General features: G+C 37.7%; 1 protein-coding gene across 1 annotated transcript in view; it reads left to right on the forward strand.

Annotated features, from left to right (window-relative positions):
• Positions 1-905: 905 nt before the first annotated feature.
• CHMP2B (charged multivesicular body protein 2B) overlaps positions 906-22304 on the forward strand; it is a 33949-nt gene continuing 12550 nt past the window's right edge. The window contains exons 1-2 of the mRNA XM_027552224.1: positions 906-1198; positions 18579-18670. Coding sequence (XP_027408025.1) covers positions 1165-1198; positions 18579-18670 — 126 coding nt within the window. The 5' untranslated portion in view covers positions 906-1164. The remainder of the gene's footprint in view (positions 1199-18578; positions 18671-22304) is intronic.

The raw sequence follows: 22304 nt of genomic DNA on the forward strand, positions 1-22304 counted from the left end.
GGAGAGGGACACATACACACACAAAAATGAACAATGAATTTAAGATCTCGATCCAAACATAATATTTCCCATATTTATGCTTATACACAGAAGGATTCTTTAAATAATTCTTTATGCTTTTCCTTGTACATAATATAAAGCTTTTGTTCCACAGTGAACACCAATATACAGGTATGAAACATTCTAATAGGTTCACAGTGTAGCCATAAATTTTTCTTGATCAACTGCAAGAACTGAGATATTAAAAAACAGAGTTGGAGACATTTAAACCGGTGTACAACAAATGTGTGTGGATTTCTTTTTGTTTCCAGTCAAGAGCACTAAACAAAAAACACTGCATTAAGAAAGCTGCTCCCCACCCTTCTCCCGGCCACTTCCAAGCCTAGAAACCGGATCCCTGGAGACCCACACCGGGTGATAGGAGCCCCGGGCCAAGGGCCGCAGTGAGCGCCTTGGGTCCGGCAGGGGGCTGCGCGGGTGGGCGTCGGGGAGATTGCTGAGCCAGTCACCGCGGAAAACTCCCAAGACAAACACCACCAGGGCACGGACCTCAGCATTATCATCAGCCCCTGCACTTATGAAAGGCTTGATACAGACAGCAAGGGGATGGTCATTAATCAACTGGTTCCAGGACGACCCACGCTTGTCCTAGGATTCTGGGGACCCCTACTTCCAGCTTCTTGGTGGGCACGGAGAGCGCTAAGGATCATCTCTGTCTGCATTCAGCGTGGAACCCGGACCTAGAAGCCACCTGACCCTGCCCGCGATCCCCCAAGTACTGCTAACATCGCTAGCGGCGCATCACTCCTGGCGCCAGGACCCCAGCAAGCTGGAGAGTGGGCAGCCGCTGAAGTGAGGGCAGCGGCCGCGGCTTCAGGCGCCGCAGTGCGCAGGCGCATGCGCAAACCGCGCAGGCGCCGCCTAGAAGTGACTTCTCCAAAAAGTGTCTTAGTTCGCGGTCACCTGAGCTCCGGGCAACTCGGCTGCGGCAGGCTTCGCGGATACCCGCTCTCCGCGGGTCCTGACTGCAGACCCCGCCCTCTTCAATTGTCCATCCGCTCCGCCATCCCGAACCTTTCGAGGGTCTGTCATATCCCTCCTTGTTCTTTCTAACTCGCGGGCCGGATTGGGCCGAGCCGGGCTGCCCGGGTGCGGTCCCTGACCATGGCGTCCCTCTTCAAGAAGAAAACCGTGGATGGTGAGTTCCGTGCCTGGCTGAAAAGGCCTAGCTCTGCGTTTCCCAGGCTTATTTGGGGGACTTCCGGCCTTGACTCTTGTTGCTGTCCCTGGGGGCGGGGCTGGATCAAGTGGCCCCACAGGTGACCGCCTTCGTGCGTCACTTTTCCACTTCCCTGCCTCTTCGGACTCGCCCTACCTCAATCTCACCTGGGCAGTCTGGCTTCCTCTCTCTGATAACACAATCCTTAACAGCCCCGCCCCGTCCCCAGGTTTCTCCTTCAGCTGTGTCCTGAGCATTTCCTGGAGGCAGGATGCGGTTGACCCTTGCCTGTCATTAGATTTGGTGATTTGATGAATTTCTTGTTGGTTTCCTCTGAGTGTTTACTGCGCCTTCAGTTTGGAGCTGTACTACTTGGGAGCATCCAAACCGGAAACCTGTGTTGACGTGGGGGGAGGGTGTAATAGGCTCCAGTTACAAATGAACTTGGTCTGGACCGGTCTTGCCCTGGGAACACACCATCAACAGAGATGTGAAATAAATGCTTCTTGACTGACACCAGTAGAAAAATAAAAGAAATCCAAGGGAGGTACCTGGATTTCGTTTTCATAGTTGACTTCTGTCTCGTATAAATATCTTGCTGTCTAAAGTAAGAAATGTGGTTTGCATTATCTGCATAGACACTTACGTTTTAATATGCTTGCATTGCCCCAGACATTTAACTCAATGTCATTTTAAGGGGAAAAAGTGAATACAGGAATATACAAATTGGTGTTTGTAAGCAATGATTGTCATAAATGCTTATATAGCTGTTTAGTTAGCCTTGATATTTTCATTGACTTTACCAGGAATCAAATTCATTCAAATTATTTAGAAATCGTGTTTCTCATTACATGTTGAGTCTAGGTTGTTGCTGGTTCAATCAAAGAATCACTTCTTTGTAAGGGTCTAACTGCCACAAAAGGAGCAGTGGTAGCTAGACAGTGATTGGTACAAACAGGGTACTCAATCCAGACGTGGGGTAACTCCTTCGTTCCTTTGTATTGACTGTTCCAGTGCTGCCACAGTTATTTTTTGGAGGATGACAGAGATAGGATCTTTACCCTCCGCACTACCTTTTACTTCAGCACATGTCTTTTTACCCCTAATTTGTCACACAGCATAATACTGTGTGATACATAATAATAATTTTTGGTTATTCTGAGTGGGTGAAATTGACTTTTTATTAACTGAGAAATACCACTTAAAATACTTGCAATAACTATCAAGTTTGGATAGGAAGTAATACAATTATGTGAAATGAGTTTTGTGTGTATTTTACCTGAGAATGTTAATCTTTAACATGACACTTTATTTTTTCAGTGTTCAGTACCAACATTATGGTTTTCAGTTATTGTATAGTACTCCGGGGGGGGGCGGGGGGAGGTTTTTTTTTTTTTTTGGTTATTTAAGTCTCATAGAGTGAGAATTGTACAGAGGTAAAGGGTTGCATCTTCTTACTATGATATTACAAATTAAAATTTTAAAATTAACATTAAAAGCGAAACGTCCTAGCTCTAATTGCTTGATGTCTGTCAAATTACAAAGACATAAAAATCAGTTCTATATTCTCAGTGCTGTGCTTCCTGGTGCTTTTGACAATCCAGTGACAATTGTACTTGAAGTATAGAGCAGAAAAAAAAAAAAGACAATGAGGATGTGCAGTGAGCATGTTTAACTGTATACTTATTTGGAGCTGAGTTAATTCATCCAAGAAATGATGTTTTTGCTAAATAGACTTACTTGCAAGAAAAAAATCTTAAGGACTTTTGGAAGGAACTATCTACTGACTTAAAGATCTGAGTGTGAAATTTCTGAATATAAATTTGGCCACTATGTACATTTCACTATAACCAGCAAACTGCATACTTGATGTTTTCTTAAATTATCATGTCAATTGAGATCACTTAATGACATCTTAATTGTAGATCTGTACTTTCATTATTTTGATCTGGAGATTTGCTGATGCTTTTATTCTTTATTTTCTCAGAAAAAAAAAAAAAGATGTTTTGTTTAAAAGGTGACAGCATTCATTTTAGCAGTAATGAGGCTATATATTTTGAAAGTGAACGTATTCTTATGCATATCTGCCAGATCCTCAGAATCGTTGATTATTGATCATAAGATCTTTTACTATATGCTGTCTTTTTACCTGTTTCAGCAGTAATGAAATTCTGATATATAAGAAAAATATGTAACTACTTATAGAGCTGGAGAATAATTGAATCTTTCTTGTCTCTTTGGATTGGCTAGAAGAGTTGCATACAATATCATTAAAGAATACTGCATATGTAAATTAAAAGGGGAGAAAACATTACAGCACTTATTACTATTCAGAGTTATGTTTAATTCATTTTTGACACAAAGATGAACAAGTCTCTGCAGTGTATACTTTGTTACAGAAATTAATGAGAATTGTAGCTCAGTGCTAAGGAAGAGAAAGATTCTTTTGAATTTGAAATTACAGTTGACTACTTGGTTTTCCTTTTACTGATTTATAAGATATATATATATATGTATACACACACACACACACACACACACACACACACACACACATTATATAGGCCTTCCCCAGTAGCTCAGCGGTAAAGAATCCGCCTGCAATGCAGAAGATGTGAGAGATGTGGGTTCGATCCCTGGGTCAGGAAGATCATCTGGAAGAGGTCATGGCAACCCACTCTGGTATTCTTGCCTGGAGAGACTCCATCAACAGAGGAGCCTGGCGGACTATGGCCCATAGGGTCATGAAGAGTCAGACACAACTGAAACTACTTGTATATATATATGTATATATATGTACATATACATGCATATATGTTTTTGTTTTGTTTTCCTTTTGTATTTTTTCCCTAAGTGGACTAATGGTGACCTATTTTTTTAATCTAATTATGAACCTGTAAGTCAAGATGCCATGAGGACTTGTGAATGCACAGCTAAATATGCCTGTTAAAAAGTGAAGGTCTTTAAGCGCGATATACTTTTTGTCTGTTATCCTCAACAAAGACAAATTTGAGGTGCTAGTCTAAGCCAGCACACTGTGTTAGCATATTGTATCTGTATCTTATTTAATTCTTAACAAAACCTATAAGCACTATTGTCATCTCCATTTTATAGATGAGGAAACTGAGACGCAAAGGACTAAGAAACTTGCCCAGGATCATTCAGCTACTAGGTGACAGAGACATGACTTTCTCTCTTTGAGCATTATCATTGTTGTTTGTTTCTTATTGAAAAGCCTGCGGCACAATTTAATTTTGCTGTTCTTGCTAAGTACAAGGAATTCTCAGCATTTGGTAGATACCATGTAAGGCATACCTTTTGTCTATAAGCCAAAATTTTCTTAGTGGAAATATTTTCCCTTAACCCAACGTTTTCTTAGGAAGTATTTTCCAATTCATTTTACTCTTCATCTAAATCTCTCAAAGGAGTGGTGATGTCTCCTATCCCCACTTCTCTACTTCTCTGACGTCCCCCCACCCACCATTGTACAGCAGTTTGATTTACGTCTCATGTAATAAATGAGATCTTGCTAAGATCATCAGTGACTTCTAGATCACTGAATCCCATTTTTAGTGATCATCTCTTAGGCTATGTTTTGCATTTGATTTTGATAATAATTTTTTCCTTGAAATTCTCTTTTGGTTTGCATGACATAACACTGTCTTCATTTTCCACAAATTCTTCTGACTACTCCTTTTCCTTTTATGTTTTTCTTTTCTTTCTTCCTTCTTTTCTTATTTTAACCTTGCCTTTAAATGTTAGTGTTTTGCTTGGTTCCATCTTGGATTACCATTATTCTAACCGTACATTTTCTCCCTACATGATCTTATCTAAACTCTTATTTTAGTTATAACCTAAGTGCTGATGTATCCCAATTGTGTATCTTTAGATATATTTTTCTGAGTTTCAGATCAGTATATCTAATAGTTTCCTAAGTATCTCCACCTTGATGTCCCAGAGTACCTCAAATTAAAAGAGGTCCCCAAAAGAATTCATCACCATCTCCTTCAAGTCAGTTCTTTTCCTGGGTTTTCATCTTCCGATGTGTAGCAGTCCTTGATTTTGCCCTCTACCTTTAATTAATTACCAAGTCCTCCTTTTGTCTCTTAAATGTTTGTCACATATGATCTTTCTTTTTCTCATTCAGGTCCCATTTATCTTAAACTTTCTTACATCATTTTTCTGCATTTCCTTCTTGTAGCTTCATAGCCTGTAAATCATTCATCTGTAAAGTTGCCTATGTGATTGATATATATATATGAACTCCAAATCTTACTATGCTGCTGCTAAGTCACTTCAGTCGTGTCTGACTCTGTGCGACCCCATAGACAGCAACCCACCAGGCTCCCCCGTCCCTGGGATTCTCCAGGCAAGAACACTGGAGTGGGTTGCCATTTCCTTCTCCAGTGCATGAAAGTGAAAAGTGAAAGTGAAGTTGCTCAGTCGTGCCTGACCCTCAGTGACCCCACGGACTGCAGCCTACCAGGCTCCTCCGTCCATGGGATTTTCCAGGCAAGAGTACTGGAGTGGGGTGGCATTACCTTCTCCCTTACCATGCTACTCCTCACTATGCTGCTCCTCACTGTAAATCCATTTATTGAGTCTCTAGCATGAAAGGATCGAGTGAGTGCCATGCTTGATCTGTTCCTTGTCTTCCTTACTAGCCATGTCATTTCACTAAGAACCCTTCTCATATTCATCTGTATATATCATACTCTTTCTCACTCTGATGTTTTTTTAGTTATGATACCTTTATGTGTAGAGTTCTCTTTTTTTCTTCCTGTAGCTAATTTGAACAGGTTTTTTTCTTTCTCTAGAAATTCTTCTTCAGTGCCACCTCAGTTCAGTTCAGTTCAGTCACTCAATCGTGTCCGACTCTTTGTGACCCCATGAACCACAGCACGCCAGGCCTTCCTGTCCATCACCAACTCCGGAGTTCACTCAAACCCATGTCCATCGAGTCGGTGATGCAATCCAACCATCTCATCCCCTGTTGTCCCCTTCTCCTCCTGCCCTCAATCTTTTCTAGCATCAAGGTCTTTTCAAATGAGTCAGCTCTTCATATCAGGTGGCCAAAGTATTGGAGTTTCAGCTTCAACATCAGTCCTTCCAATGAACATCCAGGACTGATCTCCTTTAGGATGGACTGGTTGGATCTCCTTGCAGTCCAAGGGACTCTCAACAGTCTTCTCCAACACCACAGTTCAAAAGCATCAATTCTTCGGTGTTCAGCTTTCTTTATAGTCCAACTCTCACAACCATACATGACCACTGGAAAAACCATAGCCTTGACTAGATGGACCTTTGTTGGCAAAGTAATGTCTCTGTTTTTGAATATGCTGTCTAGGTTGGTCATAACTTTCCTTCCACGGAGTAAGCGTCTTTTAATTTCATGGCAGCAGTCACCATCTGCAGTGATTTTGGAGCCCAGAAAAATAAAGTCAGCCACTGTTTCCACTGTTTCCCCATCTATTTACCATGAAGTGATGTGACCAGATTCCATGATCTTCATTTTCTAAATGTTGAGCTTTAAGCCAGCTTTTTCACTCTCCTCTTTCACTTTCATCAAGAGGCCCTTTAGTTCTTCTTGCTTTCTTCCATAAGGGTGGTGTCATCTGCATATCTGAGGTTGTTGATATTTCTACCGGCAATCTTGATTCCAGCTTGTGCTTCCTCCAGCCCAGAGTTTCTCATGATGTACTCTGCATAGAAGTTAAATAAGTAGAGTGACAGTATACAGCCTTGATGTATTCCTTTTCCTATTTGGAACCAGTCTGTTGTTCCATGTCCAACTCTAACTGTTGCTTCCTGACCTGCATACAGGTTTCTCAAGAGGCAGGTCATGTGGTCTCTTATTCCCATCTCTTTCAGAATTTTCCACAGTTTGTTGTGATCCACACAGTCAAAGGGTTTGGCATAGTCAGTAAAGCAGAAATAGATGTTTTTCTGGAACTCTCTTGCAAACTGTGTTAAATACCTCACTCCTTGTGCCCCCTCCCACTTTTTTTTTTTTTAACATCTTCTTGTTTGTATTTTCCTGAATGAAAGTAGATCTTCACGAACTTCCAAAGTTGGATTATGCTTTTCTTAAGTTTTTCCACATTCCACATTTGGATGGTTGCAGAGTCTTCAGCATTAATGAGAATGACTCTACAGCAGTTTAGAGTTTAGAGACTAAATGCCAAAATAGTGGCATTTACTAACCAAGAGCGGTGTTCCCAGTATCCATATCCAGAGCATCCTGTAGTCTACATCTATATTATCACACCAACCCTGAACCTTACTGCAAGTTTAGAGATAATTTGAGAACTGTTACTGACAGTAGAGGAACAAAGCTTCTTAGGCTTTGCCTTATTGGGTGCTGTTTATGTATGCTGATTTTCCAGAGTTCAAAATTTGTGAAATTTTGACTAAGTTGGATAAATCTGTCAAGAGTCAGTTGTGATGCCACATTTTTGATAGCACAAGAGGGGATAAAATTTATCATCTACATAAATTAGATCCCTTTCAGAAATATCCGTGCCTTCTTCCAGATAAACTACAGCATTCTCATGGTGCTACCTACAGTACCCAGATCTTTCTTTGCATGGTATGTGTTCCCAGAATGATTATTATCCTGAATATTTAAAAACTCAAATTTTGCTTTCTGATTGGTTCCTAAATTCTTGGCACACCAAAGAAAAATAATTGAATAAGGAATTCACGAACACAGTACTCTTCTGAGCATTTTTCTGAGCAAAAGTATTACAACATTTTATTTATAGGAAATAGAGACTGTTTCTTTTCTGTTTTTTTGAACAATTTCGGATCTGAAGAAAAGTTGAAACGACACTATTCAGTGAATACCCATTTTCTCATTGCCTCAATATACCAATTATTAACATTATGCCACATTTGTTTTCTCTCCCTTTCTATGTGTGTATGTCTTTATGAGTACATTTGTACGCGTATGTGGGTTTCTGTTGTTGAATTATTTAGGGTAAGTTATAGACATCATGCAACTGTGACAATCCAGCAGATATTTCCCAGAATAGGATATTCACCTGTACAAACACAATGCCATTATGACTCTCAAAAAAGTTAATAGTGTACAGAAGTGAAAGTGACAGTGTAAGTCTCTCAGTCGTGTCTGACTGTTTGCGACCCCGTGGACTATAGCCCACCTGGCTCCTCTGTCCATGGGATTCTTCAGGCAAGAATACTGGAGTGGGTTGCCACGTCCTGCTCCAAGGGATCTTCTGGACCCAGGGATTGAAACTGTGTCTCTTATGTCTCCTGCATTGGCAGGCGTTTTTTTTCCCACTAGCACCACCTGGGAACTCCCAATAGCATTATTTAATATGGAGTGAAATTCCAAATTTCCTTAATTGTCCACCCTCCCCCCCAATTCATTACTGCAGTTTTTGTTGCTGTTGTTTGTGAGGGAAGTGATTACCTGGGTGATGAAAAGACTTTCCTACTTATGTGGCATTTGAGAGAAAAACACAGTGTTGAGAAAGAAATAGTTATGTGATGACCAGGTACCTGAGCCTTCTAGGCATAGAGAACAGTAAAGTAGGAAGCCCTTTCAGAAGCCCAGGAACAGATATTTCTGTATGAAATGTCTTTCCTTTACATTTCTCCATTCCAAACATGATACCAAAGGCTGGTATTTCCTTTCATGCTACCATTTTCTACCTTCAAGTCCATCCTGTGAGACTGTTCTTTCAAAGGATCTTTCACTCATTCCTTTACTTATCTAAGCTGAAAAACGCCCTTGGCAGTTTTCTGAAGCTGTTATTGATGAGCATGCTAAAGGCTGTGTCTTTGAGACCCACATGAGACCCAAAGATCTGCTGACAGGTGACATCTCAAAACCTTCCTTAAATTCCTGAAAACACTGATATTTTAACAATCATGAACAAATTCATTTCAATGAGTTCCTCAGGGCTTGAGTTACTTTTGAGACTTTCCTGGTGGGGGAAAAGCATTCCTTGTTGCTTCTTTTTATGCTACCATAGGGCTAGACTCCTAGTCTCTTCATAGTGTTCCACCTTTTCCTATCAAGTGAGTCCCGCTGAGATTTTCAACTTCAGCCTGGTTTTTAAGCAAATCCCTGGCTGTCTGGACCAAGTACAGAGTGGCATGATTCTCTACTCTCCTTTCTGTTTCCCATAGTTGTTTATTTTTGTTTTTTCTTCATCATGTATTAAAACTGGTTACTTAGGTGATACGTTTTCTTTCAGATTTCTGATGTACTATGTCCAAAGCCTGAGAAACAAGTTTGCTTTGCCTATCAAATTTTGATTTCTTCTCACCCACTCTCTCACTGTTATTGTCCTTCTGCCTCTGTAAATTTGATTTTCAAAGCCAGTATTCTCTAGGTACTGACCTCTAATATTAATATTTCTTTCTTAGCCCTTAACCTTTGAGTTTGTAGCATTTTTGCAGTTGTTTTTTTTTTTTTTTTTCCCTCATCAACCTAAGGAGATGGTATATCCTCACATGGCCAGTACCCCATCCCCCTTTATTGTTCATTGTGGAGCTCCACATGCCAGCTTTAGCTGAACTCATGCTCCCAGCTCTTCTGTTCATAGCCATGATCAGAGTTTATCTAATACTCCTTCACCCACTCTACCAGTGCCACAGTGCCACTATTTCCTCTGATACTAGCTTGCAGACCTTGCACATAAAATACAAAGAGGACACTTGCTCTCCTCTTGGATCTTAATCCCCAGAAGCCAGTTCATGGAGATGGTAAAGCAGGACGTGGAAGCATTTTGTGCTCCTTTTTCAATCCATGTGATCGTCAGATTCAGGATAGGCAATACAGTTGCATAAATCAAAATGATTTTTCTCTGAAGAAACACATTTAAAAGCAGACAATATGGTAATGTTAAAAAATCCATCATGACCTTACAGTAAAGTGGCAAACCCAGTACATGGTAGAGCCGGTGCTGTCTAGGAGACCAGCTTAAACACAGCTGAGTGGTATAGTCTGTGAGTTGTGCCTTAGTGCTCCTGAGGCACAGTAATCCTGACTGCAAGCTTGAGCTCCCTCCCTTCTCTCAAAACATAGGCACTTGAAAGGATGAAAAAAAAAAAGAAAAAAGTGGGCTTTCCTGATAGTTCAGTTGGTAAAAAAAATCCGCCTACAGTGCAGGAGACCCTGGCTCAATTCCTGGATGGGGAAGATTCGCTGGAGAAGGGATAGGCTACCTCCTCCAGTATTTTTGGGCTTCGCTTGTGGCTCAGCAAGTAAAGAATCCGCCTGCAATGCGGGAGATCTGGGTTTGATCCCTAGGTTCGGAAGATCCCCTGGAGAAGGGAAAGACAACCCACTCCAGTATTCTGGCCTAGAGAATTCCATGGACTGGAATAGTCCATGTGTAGTCAGTCCATGGGGTCGCAAAGAGTAGGACACGACTGAGCGACTTTTACTTTTCATATTTGCAGCTTGTAATGAGCGACTTTCACTTTTCATATTTGCAGCTTGTAATTTAATCCTCAGATGTGCAAACAGTATGGAAATGAGCAGAGTCTAGAAATAATAACTATGATTCAAGTTGAGGCTTAGCCTCAAACCCAGTAGAAAATTCTAGTGAGCTAGATCACATGGGAGACCCTTGTATATTTCACTTTTTATTTTGGCGCTCTCTGTTTTTCTTTTCTTTGGTAATCAGATAGACCTTATTGACTGGGAACCAAAGAATGACCTTAGGTCTGTTTGTATCTTCTTAAGTCCAAAATTTAAGTCAGTGATCTTATCACTCTTATACATATGTGTTACTTTGTTCAATAAGAAGAGCCTGAAAGGCTTTAATGCCCTGGATGGAGCTGGCCTGAGTGGCCTTTTCTCAGTGTTGTGCTGGATGTGGGTGAGGAGAAGATGGTGGGTGGGGCAGCCCCTGGAACCTTCTGACATGTCCAAGTACTAACAGAGAGAGCATACCGTAGGCACATCCCTGCATATTCACAGTTTGGAAGTTCAGTACTCCATTTTTCCTTTGTAGAAAATGTCATAAAATCTGTCATAGCTCAGATTTTGCCATTGTTAAATTGTCAACCATCTTTCTTGATAACTAGTAGATTTTATTGTTAAATTATTAGTCATCTTTCTTGATAACCAATAAATTTTATTACATATTTTTAAAGAACCTGTTAAATTATGGCTATAAGATAAATCCTTTCACATTTTGGTATATATATGTTTGTATTCCCTTAGATTATAGTTAACTACTATATTGGTATAGTTGTTGATATGAAGTAAAATGAGAATACAAATAGGTAAATAAATAAAATATACTTCTTGCTCTTAAAGAGCTTGTAACCTTAGGAAGAAATCAGACCTACTAAGAAATAAATTTAATGGGAAATAAACTTTGACTTCAGAACATTAAGAATGTCTCCGAACCTTTCTCATGTTATTCCTTCTGAATTATTTGAAGATTAAATTATTAACTATGAGTTTAGTACAGGAATTGTTTTTAAAGAAAATTTGTTTTATAGGATACACCCATTATCTCATATGAAAAAAATATTTTACTGTCTTTTCCCTCTTACCTTAATATATTTTAAAGTGTTACAGTTTTGTTTTATACAATCTAGTGTATAACATTAGATGCTCTTGGATTATAGCTTAGAACTCTTTAAATATTAATAGGTCATTAACAACAGGCTGTGAAATATGCGGTAGTTAATTTTCTTTATTTTTCCTTCTCTAATATACAGTGACAGTTATGGTACACATAGTTACATAAAATTAAGAAAAGTGAAGTCAAACAATTTCGATTAAATTGTTTTATTAATGTATCATGTCATTAAAGTATCATGTCATAATACTTGTATTTCAACAAAGATGGCTATATCTATTCTTTACTCTGATTCTCTGACACCAAGTGGGTGTCTCCAGCACTTTAGTTCAATCCTAAGCAACAACTGTTTGGAGTTAGTACAGACCCCACAGGTTAAGGGCTCTGTCCACAAAACTGTCCTCACTTAAGAGGCCAGTCACAAGTCTTAGATTGCCACCAGTACTTCTGACTGACCGGCTGTAAACACTAGTGTCACCCCAACTCCCTCTTCAGATCTGAAAACACGCTAGAACAACTCTCAGAACTCAGGAAAGTTCTTAGTATTACCAGTTTATTTGTAAGAATGCAACTCAGGAACAGCTAAGTGGAAGCAAGGTACTGTGCAGGGGGATGGGGTGAGGGGTGGTGCTCAGAGTATCTATGCCCTCTCTGGACATGTTACCTTCCCAGAATATCAGTATGTTCACCAACCTGGAAACTCTTCCAGTCTCTTTATTTATTTTTTTTAATTTAATTTTATTTTTAAACTTACAATATTGTATTAGTTTTGCCAAATATCGAAATGAATCCACCACAGGTATACCCACGTTCCCCATCCTGAACCCAGTCTCTTTAAGAATATTTATAACCCTGTCTCTGGCTCTACTCCCCTCCCCTGAGAGATGGGGCTGAAAGGCCTCACCTTCTAATCAAGAATTTGGACTTTCTGGTAAGCAGCCTCATCCTGAACTCTCCAGAGGTACACTTCCTTAGATCAAAAGACATATCTATCACTCAGGAAATTCCAAGAGTTTTGGGAGCTCTGTGCCAGGAACTCAAGACAAAGACCAAATATAAATTTTTCATTACATGACCTTAGTAATGAAAAAATGTATATTGATAACATTTTAGATCCAACAGTCAGTGCTTTCAGCAGTTGCTTTACACTGTGTCAATTACCTAGTCACAATTCAACTTATCAATATGGTGGCTTCTCTCTCAGCTCAGTACTTTTGTAACGTTAGAAGACCATCATCATTATCTTAATATTTCATCTTATCCTAGTTGAATTCAGGGAGTTTTTAGTGTGCAAAAGGATTGTATTCCAAAAGTTCACTTGTAATACTATAGTATTAAATTTAGGGCATATTTTCTTTTGAAATAGTAGAATAAGTGGTCAGTGTTTTCATACCAATCCATTGTCTTGGGCAAGATAGGGGAACTATGTCCAAAAAATGGAAATTGAAAGGGTTTAAGTAGTGAAGATGAAAAAGCTGATGATTGTTTTGAAAGATGGGGAAATGAAAGCTTTCTTTGCTCTTTTGTTTAGTGTCAGTCTGTAGATTTCAGAGGAAAAAATCATGTGTGTAGACCTAATTAAATTTATGTCCACCTAAAATTCATATGTAGATGCCCCAACCCCTAATGTGACTGTATTTGGAGACAGGGTCTTTATAGAGATAACAGGTTAACTGAGGTCATGAAGGTGGAGCCCTAATCCAATAGGACCAGTGTTATCATAAGAAGAAGAAAAGATACAGAGAAAAGGCCATGTGAGGACACAAGAAGAAGGTGGCTATCTCATGTCAAGGGAGAGGGCTCAGAAAAAACCAACCCTGCCAGCACCTTAAAATTCTGTTGTTTCTGCCACCCAGTCTATGGTGTTTGTTGTAATAGCCCTAGCAAACTAACAAGTCATGTTTTTTAAGAATAGGATCCCAGCCAGTGCTCCATGAAACATTGCTACCCAAGAAATGCTAATAGAGGTTTCTTTAAAAGGATTCCTGGTTTAATGACTTCGGAGAATAACCGACCACATATTCTTCCCTTAAAGGTTAACAATGTACTTTTGTATATTAAATGTTCTTAGAAGCCTTGAAGCAAATAAATTGGTTTAAAATTTTTTCAACTTGAACATTTCCCAAATATATTTGCCTACAGACTATCCCCTTCTTTTTTAAGTGAAACATGTTTCCCATCTAGAAGAAAGTGAGTGAGGGGAGAGAGCTCCCTCTCTTCTCATCTCCTATATAGATATTGTATGGTTTCCTATTCCTGTGTGTAAGGAACATATAGAATGTATCTTTAGTAAATCCTGAGTGTGAGATGTCCACCAATATAACTTAATTGAGAAACAGAGTAAGTAAAGGAGGAGAAATAGATGTTTTGTAAGTAGGATATAGGAGCTCTGACATCTTATTTTTAACTTTTATTCAGTCATTGTAGTTGATTTTATATAATGACGTGAAATGTTGTTCATTCTGTTTAACAGTACTATTTGTTGATATCTGTCTCTATTTGTAAGGATTATGTCTCTGATAGCTTTATTTTTTGTTTTCCTACAAGCTTCACAGTCAGAGGCTATTGAATCAGAGTGCCTGTGGGGTGAAGCCTAGCACTTTTTTCTCCCTTGTGCAGATTACCTCACCAAATACCAATTCCGGCCTCTGAAACAAGTGAAATAATAGTACCTACCTTTGGGGGTTGTTGTGAAGCACTTAATATACCTATTACTCAGTATAATTAGTTCTTTTTATTCTGAGTAAAGTTTCATTATAGTAAGAAATGTGTAGAATATAAGTTGTGATGCTCCATCACTACAAAAGATAATGGCTGCTGGCTTTGCTGTTATTTTAATGGAGTTGAAATTCACTTAACATTAATCACTTTAAAGTGAACAGGTCAGTAGCATTTAGTACATTCACAATGGTGTATAACCACCATCTCTAGTTCCAAAACATTTTCATCACCGTAAAATAAAGCCCTGTATCCATTAAGCAATGACTCACCAGTCCCCCGTCTCTCCAGTTCATGGACATTTGGGTTGTTTCCACCTTTTGACTATTTTAAATAGTGCTGAATTTGTGTAGAATAATGGTTTAGGTACTTTTTTTTTCAGTTCTTTTGGGTAAATAGGAGGGAAATTGTGAGATGAGTTGGTAATTTTATGTTCAACTTTTGAGGAACCACTGAACTTTTATCCACAATGGCTGAAATAATTTACATTCCTACTCACAAGAAGAACTAAAGAGCCTCTTGATGAAAGTGAAAGAGGAGAGTGAAAAAGTTGGCTTAAAACTCAACATTCAAAAAATTAAGAACATGGCATCCAGTCCCATCACTTCATGGCAAATAGATGGGGAAACATTGGAAACAGTGACAGACTTTATTTTGGGGGGCTCCAAAATCACTGCAGATGGTGACTGCAGCCATGAAATTAAAAGACGCTTGCTCCTTGGAAGAAAAGTTATGACCAACCTAGACAGCATATTAAAAAGCAGACACATTACTTTACCAACAGAGGTCCATCTAGTCAAAGCTATGGTTTTTCCAGTAGTCATGTATGGATGTGAGAGTTGGACTATAAAGAAAGCTGAGCACTGAAGAAGAGATGCTTTTGAGCTGTGGTGTTGAAGAAGACTCTTGGTTATAGCCATTTTGGCAGATGAGAAATGGTTTCTGATTTCCCTAATGAGTACTTTGTATCTTTTCCAAATATTTGTTGGCCGTTTATGTATTTTCTTTGGCAAAATGTCTGTGCAAGGTGTTCACTCATTTGTTGAGTTGTCCTTTGTTTTTGAATTGTAAGAGGTTTATACATACATACATATATATATATGTGTGTGTATATATATATATTCTGGCTTCTGACTCATATGTAATTGGCGAATATATTCTCCCATTTTCTACATTGTCTTTTCACTTGATAATTCCCTTTAGTCACAGTTTCTAGTTTTCATGGAGTCTGCTTTATCTATTTTTTTCTCTTGTTGCTTGTGCTTTTAGTGTCATATCTAAGAATCGATTGCCAAAACCCAAATCATGTAGATTTACTCCTATGTATTCTTCTAAGTCTTTTATGATTTTAGCTCTTATATTTGAGTCATTCTTCTCTTTTGAGTTAATTTTTATATATGGTGTGAGGCAGGAGTCCAATTTCTTTCTTTCTTTCTTTTTTCTCATGTAGCTGACTAGTTTTCCCAGTGCCATCTGATGAGGAGACTCTTCTATCTGTTGTAGTGGTGGTAGTTTTAAATTCTACCTCTTTACTGAAAAGGTACTCTAGTAAAATGATTAAGACCACTGATTCAGGAGACAAAACTTGCATCCAAATCTGGCATTACTACTTACTACCTTGTGACCTTGGGCACGTTATTTAAACTTATTAACACATATTTTCGGATACGTATAAAATAATAGAAAAACCAATTCCATGGCATTATTGCGAATGTTATACTGAATTGTTGTTTTTCAGTTACTAAGTCATGTCTGACTTTTTGCGACCCCATGGACTGGAGCACCCCAGGATCCTCTGTACTCCACTATCTCCCAGACTTTGCTCAAATTCATGTCCATTGAATCTGTGATGCTATCTAACCATCTCACCCTCTGTCGCCCTCTTCTCCTTTTGCCTTCCATCTTTTCCAGCATCAGGGTCTTTTCCAGTGAGTTGTCTCTTCATTTCAGGAGGCCAAAGTATTGGAGCTTCAGCTTCGGTAACAGTCCTTCCAATGAATATTCAGAGTTGATTTCCTTTAGGATTGACTGGTTTGATCTTCTTGCAATGCAAGGGAATCTGAAGACTCTTCTCCAGCACCACAACTCAAAAGCATCAATTCTTCGGTACTCAGCCTTCATTATGGTCCAACTCTCACATCCATAAATGACTACTGGAAAAACCATAGCTTTGACTATATAGACCTTTGTCAGCAAAGTGATGTCTCTGCTTTTTAATGCACTGACTATGTTTGTCATAGTTTTCCTTTCAAGGAGCAAGTGTCTTTAATTTCATGGTTGCAGTCACTGCTTCCACTTTTTCCCCTTCTATTTGCCATGAAGTGATGAGACCAGATGTCATGACCTTAGTTTTTTGAATGTTGAGTTTTAAGCCAGCTTTTCACTCTTCTTTCACCCTTATCAAGAGGCTCTTTAGTTCCTTTTCACTTTCTGCCATTCAGTATCATCCTCATATATGGGGTTGTTATTTCCTCTTGCAGTCTTGATTCTAGCTTGTGATTCATGCAGCCCAGCATTTCTATTGATGATACTCTGTATAGAAGTTAAATAAGCAGGGTGACAATACATAGCCTTGTCATACTTCTTTCTCAGTTTTGAACCAGTCAGTTCCATGTAAGTTTCTAACTGTTGCTTCTTGACCTTCATACAGGTTTCTCAGGAGACAGGTAAGATGGTGTGGTACTCCATTTTCCACAGTTTGCTGTGATTCACACAGTCAAAGGCTCTAGTTTAGTCATTTAAGCAGAAGTACATGTTTTTCTGGAATCCCTTTGTTTTCTCTGATCCAATAGAATGTTGAGAATTTGATCTCTGGTTCCTCTGCCTTTCCTAAGTCCAGCTTTTACATCTGAAATTATTGGTTCACATACTATTGAAGCCTAGCTTGAAGGATTTTGAGCACAACCTTGCTAGGATGTAAAGTGAGTGCGATTGTGTGGTAGTTTGAACATTCTTTGGCTTTGGGATGAAGACATGTTTTCCAGTTGTGGCCACTGCTGAGTTTTCCAATTTTGCTGACATGCTGATTGTAGCACTTTAATAGCATCACCTTTTAGGATTTTAAATAGCTGACCACATTTCGTCAGAACTCTTCACTATGACTTGTCCCTCTTGGGTAGCCCAGCATGGCATTGTTCATAGCTTTATTGAGTTACACAAGCCCCTTTGCCATGACAAGGCTGTGTTCCATGAAGGGATCACATACATGTAAAGTACTTCGCAAGTTTCCTCACAGTGAGGAAACAGTTTGGCAAACATTACCATCCATATCTGTGATCTTTTGAAGTAATCACTATTTAGTAACAATTAATCTAAATTATAGTCAGTCAGTTAGACTAATACTTTAATTCTTCAAAAGGTAAGACTGATGGATCCTCATGAATTGAGATAAATGAGAAAGACATTAACAATGAATGGACACTTACAATATATCAGGTCATTGTGAATGTTATTTGCACCTTCATGATAATTTTTATAAGAAACTGAGGTTTAGAGTATTAACTGACTTTACAAGAAACCATCATATAATGATCCAGTAGCAGAGGTGTGATTCAAATCCCTGTCTGCTTCATTGGAAGTCTGGATGCTTCTCTTACTCTTTATGATGATGATGACATAGTGTAAAAAAAAGATTTAATAAACACATTGCCTGTCTTCCTTTTTGGAATTTCGTGTAATATTGAAGTAGGGAAGAGATGAAAAAGGTTGTGTGTGTGTGTGTGTGTGTGTGTGTGTGTGTTTGCTCAGTCACTCACATATATGTGACATATAATATATATGTCATAAAAGCAATGTATAATAATCAGTTCTCTAAGGGAGTATTTTAGTGTGATTTATATATTCTTTTGACTAAACCTCAGACTATATAGTGTATTTGTACTTCAGTGTTTTTTTATATAATCAATATTTATAATTCATTCTAACATTTGATTAATTTTAGTATATTGAAACAAAAAAATTTAACATCTTGTAAAATTTTTTTAATTGAGGTTTCTAATTCCAGTATTTTAAGTGGTATTAAAGAAGATCTTACAATTCATACATTTAGGTTTCTTTTGTGATTCTCTTAGATGTAATAAAGGAACAGAATCGAGAGTTACGAGGTACACAGAGGGCTATAATCAGAGATCGGGCAGCTTTAGAGAAACAAGAAAAACAGCTGGTAAGTAGAACATTAAATTTCAGTTTAACTTTTCTAACAAATTTAGAAGTCAGTGTTGGAGTAATTAGCTAACTAGGAAAAAGACACATGGCAGGTGGTAAGTGATTTACTTTACTAAGAAATGGCATTTAATACCTTCCTGCAATTTCTGGTTACCTTTGTTTACTGTGTCATTCTCTTGATTTTTATCAGGAGTCTTTATTCTGCTGAATATAAAATCAAATTATTCTTCTGTTTGTGAAAGACATAAATGCCTAGGAAGAAATATTGCTCAAAACAGCCATCTTCTTCTCAATCAACAGCAAAGATAAAATAGTCCTAGAAAACAAGAGCCCTTCACAGTATTGTAAAGCAATTATCCTCCAGTTGAAAATAAGTAAATAAATTAAAAAAGAACAAAACAAGAGAGGGTTGCAAGAAAATAACTATGTTAACCAATGGGGTGTCTTACTTTATATTTTAACTGTTATTGACAATGTCTGTGATAATGAATATACTTTTAAAATAGATTGGCTATCTTTAAGTATTTTTCTGTTACGTTTTTAAATGTATATTGCTTAAAACATTTTTAAAAACCAACATGCTTGAGGTATAGTTGACATGCAATTGATTGTCCATGTTTAAAGCAAATAATTTTAACACATTTTGACATATGTATTAACTCATGAAACGATTACTACAGTCAAGGTAATGAACGTATCCATCATCCCCACAAGTTTTCTTATTCCCTTTATAATCGCTTCTACCCATTCCCTTTCTCCCTGTTTCCTCCTCAGTTAGGCAAACACTGGTCTGTCATTGTAGATTTTACATTTGCAAGAGTTTTATATAGATGAAATCGTAAAGTGATTTCATGTTTATATGGCTTCTTTCATTCATAATTATTTTGAGCTTAATCAGTGTCATTACATGTATCATCATTTTTACTGATAACTGTTATTCCATGTGTGGACATTGCAAAATTTGACTATCCGTTTACCAGCTAATGAACATTAGGGTCATTTCCCAGGTCATTTCAGGGTTATACTGATCCTGTGCTACTTTCATCATATTTCTGATACTTTTTGTTGCTGGTATATAGAAATACATTCATTTTTTTTTGGTACATTGATCTTTTATTCTGTAACCTTCCTAAACTCAGTCTAGTAGCCTTTTTGTAGATTCTATTAGATTTCTACATAGACAATCATGTCATCTGTGTAAATAAAATTTTTCTTCCTTTTGTCATTGTTTATTAGCTATAGGCTTTTTGTAGAGGCCCTTTCTCAGGTTGAAGTTCCTTTATCTAGTTGTTGAGAGTTTTTATCAGGAACTTATTTTGTCAAGTGCTGTCTTTTTTTGCATCTATTGAGATTATAATTATGTAGTTTTTCTTCTTTAGTCTGTTAGTATAGTGAATTACATAACTGATGATTTTCCAAAGTTGAATCAAACTTTTGCTATTGGGATAACTTCATTAGTAATGATGAACTTTTAAAAAAATATTTTATTTCAATTTGTTGAAATTTTCATAAGAATATTAGTATCTCTGATCATAAAAACTGTTAATTTGTAGTTATCTTTTTGTGTGGTGTCCTTATGTAGTTTAACATCAGAGTACTGCTGACCTTAAAGCATGAGTTGGCTAGTGTCCCTTTCTGTTTCATTTACTGGAAGGGTCTGTATATTTCTTTTTTAAATGTTTGATCGTTTTCATCAGTAAAGTGAAGTTTTCTTTGTGGATAGATGTTTGAACTAAACAAAAATCTCTTTATGGCTAGATTTTTAAATTCTAAAATTTTCAATTTTTAGAAAATAGGTATAGAATGGATCAAGCTTTCTACGTTTTGAATGAGGTTTTGGTAGTGCACATCTGTCAAATAATTTGTTCATCTCTACTAAATTTTAAAATGTAATAACATTGTGTTTATAATATTTTCTTACTATTCTTTAACATCTTTTGGTTGTTAAGTGATGCCCTCCTCTGCATTTTCAGTATTTGTCATTTGTGTATTCTCTGTTTTTTTCTTTCTCCTAATTGGCAGTGGTTTATCAATTTGATCAATTTCTTGTAAAAGAAAAAGCTTTTGATCTCATTAATTTTCTGTATTTTTTTCCTTCCTAGTTTATAGATTTCTTCTCTTTATATATTTCTTTCTTTCTATATACTTTGTGTTTTATTTTCTCTGCTTTTTTGTACTTTCTCTATTTTGAAGCCTACTAGATACTCAGTTTTTCGAAATGTAAGCTCTAACACTTTAAATTTCTAAGAACTGTTTTTACTGCAACTCACACATTTTGATATGTGCATTTTTATTTTATTAAGTTCAAAATATTATCTCATTTCCCCTGTGATTTTTTTTTTCTATGTTGTTATTGTTGTTGTCACGGCCCCGTGTACTGCAGCACGCCAGGCTTGCCTGTCCTCCACTATCTCCCAGAGTTGGCTCAAACTTATGTCCATTTAGTTAGTGATGCCATCCAACCAACTCATCCTCTGTCTCCCCCTTCTCCTCATTCCCTCCATCTTGACCAGCATCAGGGTCTTTTCTAATGAGTTGACTCTTTGCATCATGTGGCCAAAGTATTGGAGCTTCAGCCTCAGCATCAGTCCTTCCAATGAATGTTCAGAGTTGATTTCCTTTAGAATTAAGTGGTTTGATCTCCTTGTTGTCCAAGGGACTCTCCAGAGTCTTCTCCAGTACTACAATTGGAAAGCATCAATTCTTGCATGACTTATTTCGAACCATGTTGCCTAATTTCTGCTTGTTATTTTCCTTTCTTATTTTTCTTACTGCTTTCTAAGTTTAATTTCACTCCAGTTAGAAATCATACCTGTAGGATTCCAATCCTTTTATTTTTGTTGAACCTTGTTTTCTGATCCAGAATGTGGTATATTTTTGGTAATTCCTTTTTTTTTTTTTAATGTGCACTTGCAAAGAGTATTCTGCTCTTGGTGATGGAGTTTTTAGTGAATGTTGGTTAGGTCAGGTTGGTGATAGTGCTTTTGTAAATCTGTACACTCGTCCTAAAATACACTTTTGTAAATTTGTAAATTTACACCTTTGTAAATCTGTCCACTCGTCCTAAAATACAGCAATATACTTAAGAAAGGAGTTGCTGATGTCCCTTATGCTACTTGTGTCTTTGTCTGTTTCTCCTTTCAGTTGTATCAGTTGCACTTCGTAAATCTGGAAGCACTGTTTTAGGTGCATACACATTTAGGATTGGTTTGACATCTTTATGTATTAATTCTTTTGTTATGAAATGCCCCCTTTATTCTGGTAATATTCCCTTTTTTTTTTTTTTAATCTAGTTAATGTAACCACTCCAAATTTCCAGATTTTACTAAGTATTTATATAGAATATATTTGTTCTATCCTTTTACTTAGCTTTATATAGCTTTGTTTTGCTAATCAAAGTTGTTTTCTTGAGATAGCATATATTTTTATGTTCTGAGAAGGAAATGGCAACCCACTCCAGTATTCTTGCATGGAGAATCCCATGGACAGAGGAGCCTGGCAGGCTACAGTCCACAGGGTCACAAAGAATCAGACATGACTTAGCAACTAAACAACATCTAAGTTGCCAATCTATCTCTTACTTAAGATAGTAAATGGACCTTTTCATTAAAGATAGTTGTCTGTATTACTAG

The sequence above is a fragment of the Bos indicus x Bos taurus genome, chromosome 1, assembly GCF_003369695.1.
Source record: "Bos indicus x Bos taurus breed Angus x Brahman F1 hybrid chromosome 1, Bos_hybrid_MaternalHap_v2.0, whole genome shotgun sequence".
In the NCBI taxonomy this organism is placed as follows: Eukaryota; Metazoa; Chordata; class Mammalia; order Artiodactyla; family Bovidae; genus Bos; species Bos indicus x Bos taurus.